This window comes from Neofelis nebulosa, chromosome 4, assembly GCF_028018385.1.
Source record: "Neofelis nebulosa isolate mNeoNeb1 chromosome 4, mNeoNeb1.pri, whole genome shotgun sequence".
Taxonomy (NCBI): domain Eukaryota; kingdom Metazoa; phylum Chordata; class Mammalia; order Carnivora; family Felidae; genus Neofelis; species Neofelis nebulosa.
Genome location: NC_080785.1, coordinates 22,796,500 through 22,807,445, shown reverse-complemented (window position 1 = coordinate 22,807,445; position 10,946 = coordinate 22,796,500). Strand labels below are relative to the sequence as shown.

Below are 10,946 nucleotides of genomic sequence, written 5' to 3'. Positions count from 1 at the left end.
TACATGTGTTTCATCCATCCTACGCTTTCCCTTGAGACCTAACTCTGTACATTCTCCAAGCCATATTTGTATTCCTATTCCATTCAGTGGTGAGACACCTGAGACTAAACAAAAATGTTGAAAATATTGTCTACATATTCTGTATCCAACCTATCTTAGTGTTAAAAAGGTGATTTTCTAATGGTTTACCTACAGATTCAGGTAGGTACCTCTCAATATTCTCTTGGATCCGAGATCCCTTGCAGAAGTAGGCATTTTTGTTTTCTCTCTGAGAGCTTGCATTCTTCTATTATATTTCATTGGGTTCCAATCACATCCTCTAACCTTGTAATGACTAAACTACCACTCTCTTTCATAGTCTCATCTTTAATATTGGTGGGCTTCTGATATTTTTTATTTTCCATTTGTATTGTCAATTCTATCCTCTAAGGACACAACCTTTCTCCTAAAGAAATCCTTCCCTTCTTCCAGTTCAACTGACCTGTCTTTATTCATTTTTCACCCTCCCACTGCTTCCATTTTGACTTCAAGATCTAAATATATATTTGAAACAAATATGATTCCTATTTTATTTCCTCAGAAAACTTGACTCCTAGGGAAAGAAGAATCCAGGCATACCCTTTCAAAATACGCTTCCTATTCTTTGGGGTTATAATGGCATTGCTTCTCTCTACCCCAAACCCATATATCACAAACATTTGCATCCTCTTTTTATTTTCGTGATTAAAAACCACCATTACTCTGTGATTGAACACAGACTGAGTCCCTGAAATTTCACTGTCAGGGCTTATATAGTCAACATATCTGGCACCAGCTTGGGACATAAATAGAAGGTGACTATGGCTACCCCTCATGAAAGAAAGACCTTGACCCCTCCCATAGACCTCTCTCTGGATGCAATTCAAATCAAGATAAAAGGGAACCAAATTGGGTGCAATTGATCTAATGCCACCTGCTAATCCCCAGCACAGTTTAAGGACTAGAATCTCCTAAACTTATGTTTTGAAGTTCACATGGAACTTATGCCATTCTACCTTAAAGTCCTTATCTACAATTATGGCTGACAATAAAGGCACAAATTGTTCCACTCAATAGTGCTTTTTCCTTCTGCAGAAAGCCTGTCTCAACTATATCTATGTGAATCAAGATCAGCCATAATGGCCTGTGAAGCCCACTTTTACAGAGTCATATGTCCAGTCCCTCTAAAAAGGTAGCTTGTATATGGAAGCTAGTTACTATATGCTGCTAGGACACAAAAAGGCCAAATAACTGAAGACTCCAAGATCACTAAAGTGCTAAGGCCCTATGCCCTGGCACACAAGATGTCCCATCTCTGCACATCTTATTTTGGTTCCCTAATTCCAGTTAGAGTGCTATTTCTCAAGATACTTCTCAATGTATATTTGCATGTGTTGGGGCTTAAGGGAGAAAATCAATCATATCCCTTTCCTAGCTAAGTTCTCAAACAACTGAGTAATAGCTATAGGAATCAGACTAATGAGGATGAACATATCAGTATTGTGTTGATGAAGCTGTACCTATGGCCAGAATTGGGCTTTCTAACACAGTATCTCTCCCCTACCCCTCCCAATTCCTGATGTTGGGATTACCCTCCCAAAGGAGAATATACAAAGGAAACACTTACCTAGAGAGCTGCAAGGGCCATGGCTGCTCCAAAAGTGGAGACAGAGGGAGGTGCTCTTCAGACCTGCCTCTGGAAGGCAGGCTTGGGCCTCAGCAGGTGTACTTATTAGGTGAAAGCTGGATCTGAATGGACTGCATACACATTGCAGGCAAAGAGGTACAAAAGTAAGAACTTAAAGCGTGTGTGTGTATGTGTGTGTGGGCGCGTGTGTGTAAAATGACCCTCTTCCCCGTGTCTCCATCAGAGAACACAAACTTCCTTTGGGGAGAAGTGAGTAAGAGGTAGAAACACGGGCCAAGAGTGATATCCCAGTATGGTTCCCTACTTGGAGAAGAACAGGAAAATAGGAACAAGTGACAGATTCTTGTCCCCACGGTTGGGGGCAAGGCCTGTACTCTTCACACCTTCCCAGTGGGGCTTGGAGATCCATTTCCCTCACACCCAGATGTGTGTGTGTGAATGCGTGTCACATTCCAGCTTCCAACCCAAAATTCAGAAAAAGTCCTAACAGTAGATTCTGTTACTAGGTCATTCCTACATCAGAACTCAGGATGGGAGAGGTGGGGAAGGGCCCAGAGGTTCAGGCTGACCCCAACCAATCCCCAGACTCATTCAGTAATTGAGCTCCATCTGTTTAACAAAAAGAAGCAAAAGAAATACCAATAAAACTAGGAAGCCCCTTCCAAGACATTTCATCAATGACTGCTCTTCAAGAGCTGTTTGGTTGCTGGAGTGAAAAGGGTAGTAATAACCAAGACTAAGAAGAACTAGCCTATAAATCTTGCCTCCATTATCGAGCTACTCTAAGTGTTTTGAGTGTCTCCCTCCCCACCATCCCAAGTCCTAGGAGAAGTCATTGGAAGACATGCCACACTTAGATTGTCAGAAGCCATCCCCAAAGTCCCCAAGGTCGAAGAACCCAAATAAGGACACTGCTTGGGAGCTTGAGAATCAAAAGTTATTTATCAAAGGGTGGTTGGAAAAGCCAAGCTTTCTTGAGCCCAATTCCAGAACAGTCAGTGGGAGTCTTTCTCCCATTAGCTTCATTGTTCACCTACCCAATGGCAGATCTTCTACTGAAGGAGACAAAGGGGAAATGACAGTCTTCAAGGGGGCCTGGAGTGCCCTTCCTATTCAGTCTCAGCTGAGGAGACAAACAGAGCAAAAGGAGGACTCTTCCCCCAACCAAAACCCACCTCCACAATTGGGGGCCTCCTCTTCCCATATGTAGCTCAAAGAGGGCCCCACCCTCCCTTTTCAGTCTGCACCAGGAAACACTGACTTCTTCAAAGTCACAGGGCATACAGTTTGGGTCCTTCTTATGGACATTTCCCTCACTTAGTAGAGACCCAATGTCAACTTTGCATCACTCACTCTCTCAAGGAAAACAGAATGCCCAGGACCAGAGGAAGAATAGAATTGGCAGTGAAAATTAATCTACCAGGTCAAAAGATAAAATCTCTCCCCAAATGCCAAAGAGACATTCCCACTCTAAATCCACATGGTGTGAAGGAGGGAATGGACTCAACTGGCTAAGAAAGGGGCTTTTAAGCTAAGCACAACAGGCATAGTGTTCAGCAGGGACTGGACATTTGAAGCAACCTAGAAGTGACAGGGAATGGGAAGGGAGGGAATACCGGTGGCAGGAAGGGAGAGTGGTGTCCTTTGATTAAGGGCCCAGAGAGAGATGAGGTGGGGTAACCAAGCCTGAGGGAAAGAGCCACTTAGAAGGCCAGATACCTAAATTCTATTCATGGCTTTTGCCGGCAACTCAGCATGAGACTTTGAACTTATCTAGGCTTCAGTGTCTTCATCTGCAAAACAGGGGAAAGCGGTTTGTTTAACTAGATGCCTGTTATGGTCCTTTGAGATTATGGCACCCTCCACAAGATATTCAGGAAGGGGGCGCCGGGGCCTTACCAGAGCAGGAAATTCCTTTCAGCCCCATCTCTAGTAAAAAGGTCACATGTACACACATTCACACGTACATAAGCAGAGTGACCGACAACTTTGTTCATAGCAGCAGAGACACATATAGAAAAAATAAATACTGCTGATGCTTGATTCCTGCATTGGGGCAGAAGGGTCCTGAGGGTATAACTTGGAGGGACTTCAAGGTCAAGGGAGAAGGGTCCTCCTATTTGATAATAATTTTCACCTTACTGTTCCTTCCCCAAGTCCAAGTCCAGGGCAGCCAAATCTTTGGAGAAAGCCACTCTCATCTTCCCCTCCCCAAACCATCAACTCATTTACTGCAAAAACAAAAATGCACACATCCCAAGGGAAATAAACCCCTTGTTAGCCACTAAGAAATGAACAGAATCTACCACACCTGAGATTACTTGGACTGGGCAGCTGGAACCACACGCCCCTATTTCCCTGAATATTAACAATGATCCTGAAAGGTCTTGTTTTGGACCTATCTCACCCAAAGTCACTTGGGTGTGCCCTCTGGCTAAAAGGGGAACTAGCCTGGACCACTCTCTTATTTCTGGTACTTTCATGGTTGTTTCCAAAATTTTCAACCAATCTCACTGTGAGAGTGAGCCAGGAAGTTGCCCTCCCCAAGTAGGAATCCAAATGAGAAGAAAGGCTACGGCGCAAGTGCAGGGTTCCACACCATGCAACAGGACCTGCAGACAGACGCGCAACACTCCCCAGACACCAAGAAGCATCTCCCAGCCATACATTCACATGGACTCTTACATGGCCTCTCCTACCAGAGGTAGCTGGGGCAATTGGGGAGTGGAGGACATCAACCTCCCATCAACCTGGGATCCCTGTTTAAAAGATACTAAAAATAAATTAGTAAACATTGCTATTTACAGAAATAGAAATCATTTCTGTTTCCAAAGGCCTCTCACCATTCCAGTCCTGGACATTTCCAAGACTGCCACCCCTGAAACCCTCTCCAAGGTCCGCCCTGGCGGGTGGGTAAGACACTAGAGTCCTCTGAGACTGGGAGCTCCTCAGGCACCTGAGAATTCCAGTTTCACATCTCTGGTTCCAGGGAAGAATCTTCAGGACTCTGGAGAGTACGGGGGTTCATCCCTTTTTCACCAGTTCCTGGGGGCTGTCTTGAGGCAACCCTCTCCCCTTTAGGTTGATATACGTGTTGTAAGAATTCCTGCTATTTTCGGGCCCCCAGTCCCTCCCCAGGGTCCAACGTGCCTCCCTGGACCCATCCTCCGAGCAGAGGAACCAGTCTGTGCCTTGGTCTAATGACTCTGGGAGAGAGGGTTGGGCAAGGAAAAGGCAGGGACAACGGTCTGGGCGATCGTCCTTGTGGGGATGACTAACAGCAATGACTGTCAGACAGGCAGGTGGTGAGGCTGGGCTCCTGGCCGGGGATGGAGGCGGAGCTGTCCACCAGGCTGGTGGGTTGGGGGTCGACTCGGGGAGTGCGACGACGCCCGCGGTACTCGATCATGTCAGGATGATAGGCTGGGTGGCGGCGAGCATGCTTGGTCAGATGGTCACTCCGGGAGAACTGCTTGGGACAGAGGGGGCAGGAGAAGCGCTTCTCGCCCGTGTGCGTCCTGTAGTGGCGGGCCAGCTCGTCGGAGCGCGTGAACTTCTTGTCGCAGTCGAGCCAGTCGCAGGAGAAAGGGCGCTCACCCGTGTGGGTGCGCTGGTGGGACTTCAGATGCGACGACTTGTAATAGGCTTTGTTGCAGCCCGGAAAGGGGCAGCGATGGCGCTTCGCTGCAGGTGTAACCGGCCTCCGACGGGGGACTGGACCTGTGGCGGGGGCGGGGCCCGCCCCAGGGGCCACGCCGGGGACCGCCCCGGGGGCGGCAGGCGCTCCGGAGACGGCAGGAGCGCCTGGGACCGCGAGCGCGCCGGAGGAGTGCGCGGGTCCGGAGACCTCGGCCGCGCTGGAGGCCGGGGTCGGCTCTGAGCCCAGGGTCGGGCCGGAGCACCGGGTCGGGTCGCAGGAGCCGGACGAGGCGCGCAGAGCTTCCCCCGAGTTCTCCCCGAAGCCCTCCCCAGAGCCGCCGCGCAAGTCAGCCAAGACGCTTGCAGCCAGCAGGTGGGGCGCGGCGCCGCCCGCGCCGGGGCTGGGGGCGGGGACCTGGGGGAGCGGGGGGACCGACGCGGGTCCCGGTGGCCCCGGACCCGGCAGAGCGGACTCCGGCGGCGCCGCACCCACCTCCGAGCCTGCGGCTCCGCCCGCGCCCTCGGGGTCCGGCGGGCGGCGGTGAACCACGGCGCCCGCGGACATGGACACCAAGCACTCAGCGGCGAAGTAGTCCAGGCACGCCACGGCGGCCGACATGCTGGCACCGCCGGGCCGCCGGCAAGCGCCGTCCGAGCGCGGCCGGCCGCGGGCGAGAGAGTTCTCGGGAGCGTCCGTCCCGCAGCCTCGGAGCGAGAAGCAGGAGGCCCGGTGCGCGCCGCCCGCCGCCCGGCGCCGCCGCCGCCGCCCGCGCGGAGCCCGCCCCGCCTGACGCGCCCCTGACGCACCGGAGCCCGCGGGGGCGGCGGGACCCGCCCCGGCTCGCAGGACACCCCCTCGGAACGCGGGGCCCAGCGGGCTAAGTCATTTTTAACAGCCTAAGAAATTATCTTGTCTTCGCTTTCTTGCCTCTGCTGGTGAGCCAGGTAATTTTAATAAAGAGAAAACTCCCCGATCGTAACTTCTGGGCAGCCTGCCGGCTTCGCGGCCCCCCCCCCCGCCCCCCGCCCGCTGGTCCTCCGCCAGCTGGGTGTCCGGCGGAGTCCGCGAAACTTTTTTTTTAAGGAAAAAAAAATGCTAATACCTGATCTGTCTTTCGATTCATAATTACGATTGTTAGTTAAGCGGGCTGCAGTTACATTTCATTTCTGTCCGCCGCTCTCAGACCAAATTTAAAATATCCCTAAGTCGGCATCAAAAAAAAAAAAGTTTTCTCATTTAACAGTTCCACTGTAATCCGGAGTCGGTACAAATTGCCTAAATAGATCCACTACGTAGCCATTAATTAATAGCATTTCGAACCAGAAACATTTCTAACCTTGAAACAGCAAAGAATCCTCTCATGGTTGAAATTGAAACTTAAAATCCTTTGAGTAACGATTTAACTATTCAACCAACGAAAGAAAAATGCATGTTTAAACTGCATTAACCTGTCACAGGCATACAAACAAATTTCCACGCTGAAATATAAATTATAGACTAGCAGCGAGATAAACACATTAAAATGGACTCCCACAATTTTAATAATAGAAAGTCACGTTTCCAATTAGGCAACATCTTTTATTTTTCTTTTGACAAAAGTTAAAAATAAGAAAATGCAACAAATGATATAGAATTGCTCATTGTGACTGTGGGGGGGGGGGTTCTTTTTCTATAATAAGGTATATGTTTAATTTTTTTTTTTTTTGCATTTCTTCATTGCTTTCATTTTTTTTTCCTCCTTTGATTTTTAAAAAATTAAAAACGCATAGAAAGGCAAGCAGGATGATTTCCAAAAATAGTCCCAGCACGGTTTTTGATGTACACAAGCTTTACTATATATAGTGTTGAATGATATGCATTTTATTTGTAATTCTTCAGTACTTTTTCTTTGGGAAATTAAAAATACATATATATCAAGAATAACATATATTCGTGTAATTACTTCCTAGACTAATCAAATGTAACCTATTTGCTTCAGGGTTTTTTAATTTATATTAAAGATTGCAGATAGAGTTGAATGTCACTTTATCTCCCTCTCCAATTCAACTTCCTCCCTCCTTACATCCCTAGGTTATCAGCATCATAAAGAGTATATTCTTTCAGCAGTTCTTATTATACCTTTATTGCCTAATTACTTATATGTATTTAGATGTAAATATATATTGATGCTTATGCATTTTAAATTTTCTTTATAAATGGTACAGTAATATACATGTCATTTTGCCACTTACTTTTGCTCCTCAATATGATTTTGACAACTGTCCATGTTGTTACCTATAGAATCTGCTTTATTCAGCTCAGTAGTTTCATTAATATTATGAGCTATGTTAGTTTTATGGAGATGCCATTCTAAAACAGATAACTGTTATAAAGTTCCCGGCCTCAAAATTTTAGACAATTAACTCAGTTCATCTACACAGGTTAAATTTGTGTCAGAGCATTCTTTACTAGCTGCTTTTCTTTTAATTTTATTATTTGGAAAAAACGCACAGATCTTTAACAATGCAGAGAGTATATCACAAGCATCCATGTACCTGTCATGTAATTAGTGAATGTTAACATTTTGCCGTATCTGCTGGTCTTTTTTTTTTTTTAATTGAACTAGTCAAGATTTCTGACTAAATTGAAGTCCCTTTGTACTCCTCCCCAAAAGCATTCTTCACCTTTTTCTCCAAAAGCAAACACGATCATAAATTTAGTATGTAACTTTCCAATCTAGGTTTTATCCTTTTACTACACATGAACCTATAAGAATACAGAATACTGTTTCACTTGCTTTTTCAAATATACATGTGTGGTGTTAGACTGTACGTATTCTGACTTGCTTTTTTTTTTTCTTCATGGAATGTTTTTATTCTTTATCTCCATGTTGATAAATATAAATCAGTTCATTCATTTTAATTGCTATACTGTAGATCCATGCATATAAATGTGCCCTGTTTATTCATTCCCCTATTGATGAATATTTAAGCTGCTGCCAATATTGGGGGCAATGCTAATACGAACATGCGTGTACATGTTGTGTCCCTTGCACATACGTGAGAATTTCTCTCTGAATCTGCCTAGATGGGGAATTGCTAGGCTACACGCACAATTTCAGTTTTATTAGAGACTGCCAAATGGTTCTTCAATTTACACATCCATCAGCAGTGTGTAAGAGTTGTTTCCCTCACGTCACTTTCTACATTCAGAATTTTCTAATTTCTGACAATTTGAGTTTTTGAAAACCCAGTCTCTTGTTGTTTTATTTGCCTTTCCCTCACTGCTAGTGGCGTTGAGCACTTCTTCATATATTGATTTGCTATTAAGGTTTCAAGTCTGTGATTTGTTTTTTTACAGACCTCACCCATTTTTCCAACGGGCTGTATATGTTTTCATTTTTTTTCCCTCTTGTTTTATAGGAGTTCATACGTATAAACATTGTATTATCTCAGTCTGTGGCTCCTCTTTTGACTGCTTTTGATGTCTTTGGTACTATAGAAAATGTAAAATGCAGTCATATTCCTTGATCTCTTTATTATGTGTGTTGTTTGTATCTTATGAAACAATTCTCTGCATACCTGATACCATGAAAATAGCATTTTTTTCCTTAATATTTTAAGGTTTTGCTCTCCACACTTATAAAACTGATCCCTTTGGGACTTATTTTTTGAATGGTGTAAAATAGGAACTTAATTTTACTCTCCCTTTCCCTCCTTCCCAGTGTGGAAAACCTGTTCTCCTGACTTGATTTACTGGACACTCTTCCATTCCCCATTAATGTTTCATGCCACCATGATGAAAATTAAACTTTCATATATTCATTGATATGTTCCTACCTTGTCCTTTTCCACTGATCAAACCAATTCTGAGCCAATACCACACTGTTTTAATTCTTATGGCTTTATAACAAGTCTTCATGTCTAGAAGGGCTTTCCCCCTCCCCCCACCTTTGTTCATTTTTAAAACTGTACTGGCTATTTTTGGACTTTTATTTTTCCATATTAACTTTAGCATCAGTTTGTCAACTTCCACTGAAAAACCTTTTTGGTATTTTCCCGAGTTAAATTTATAGGTTAAATTTGGGGAGATGTGATATCTTTATAAAATTGAGTCATCTAATACCTTAATATCACTCTGGTTTCTTCATATCCTTCAATAACAGTTATTCATAAATAACATAATTTATAAAAACTCATGTTCTTCTTTGTTAGATCTATTCCTAGGTACCTTACAGCTTTTGTTGCTATTATAAGTGGGATCATTTTTAAATTTTTTAATTGGTTATTGATATTGTCTGGAAATATTACTGAATTTGGGAACAATCTTGTTTTAGCAAACATACTGAATTTCCTTGTTAAATAGTTTATTTGCAGTTTCTCTTGTATTTTTATATAGATAATCATTTTATCTGTAAATAACACACGATGCCTGTCCCCTTATCTCATTGGATGGGCTAGAACCTCCAATATAACATCAAATAGTAAGAGTGAGAGCAAGATTGTTTTCCTGTTCCTCTCTCGTTGATAATATCTCTAATGTGTCATTATTGTTCATGGTATTTGTTTTAAGTTTTTGGTAGAAGCCCTTTATCAGGTGAAGGAGTTCCCTTCTGTCCCAGTTGAGTTCAAAGTAGGAATATTTTAAAACCATGCAATGAATACTGAATTTTATTAAATGCTTTTTCTAAAACTATTGCGATGATCATAGGTCTTGTTATGTTAACGTAATGGGTCACGGATGGATTTTTAGAATATGGACCTATCCTTGCATTCTTTGAGATATACCTTGTTTTGCTATAATGTACTATTGGTTTTTTATACACGCCACATAACTTATGAATTCTTTTTTATTTAGCACCCCTGCTCATAAGTGATTTGGGCTTATAATTTTCTTGCACTGCCTTTGTCCATATTTGGTGTCAGTGTTATACTGTCCTCATAAAATGCATTTGGAAATATCCCTTTTTGTATTTTCCATAACAGTTCATATGAGATAGGTATTATTTGTTCCTTGATTGTTTGGTAAATCTCATCTGTGAAACTATGGTATTTTGAAAATTCAACTCAATTTGTCTAATGATTGTTAATTTATTTGGGTTGTCAATTTCTTCCTGAGTCAATTTGGATAATTCACACATTTCTTTAAAAATTAGATACTACGTTTAAGCCTTCAAAATTTTGGTTTATAGTTCATAGCCTTCTCTTATTATTTAAAACTTCTGTAGTTATATCCTATTTTTTCATTCCTGATATATTTGTGAATTATTTTTTCTTTTTTGTCTGAACAGAGGTTTCTCTTTATTTTTAAATAAACCTGTAGAAGTTTGTCTATAGTCTTTTCACGTAGCTCACCTTTTGTTGATCGTATGGTTCTTTTTAAATATATATATTTGTTACGGGGTGCCTGGGTGGCCCAGTCGGTTAAGCGTCCGACTTCAGCTCAGGTCATGATCTCACGGTTTGTGAGTTTGAACCCTGCGTCAGGTTCTGTGCTGACATCTCGGAGCCTGGAGCCTGCTTCAGATTCTGTGTCTCCCTCCTCTCTGCACCCCTCCCTTCTACTTGCACTCTGTCTGTCTCTCTCTCTCAAAAATAAACATTAAAAAAATTAAATATATATATATATGGATTGATATTTGCTTAATTTCAGCATTTGTTT

At 43.5% G+C, this 10,946-nt stretch overlaps 1 protein-coding gene across 1 annotated transcript; it reads right to left on the bottom strand.

Annotated features, from left to right (window-relative positions):
- Nucleotides 1-2,589: 2,589 nt before the first annotated feature.
- On the bottom strand, nt 2,590-5,924 carry KLF14 (KLF transcription factor 14). The gene has a single exon (XM_058723478.1). The coding sequence runs from the start codon at nt 5,922-5,924 to the stop codon at nt 4,941-4,943; it is 984 nt and encodes a 327-aa protein (XP_058579461.1). The 3' UTR covers nt 2,590-4,940.
- Nucleotides 5,925-10,946: the final 5,022 nt, after the last annotated feature.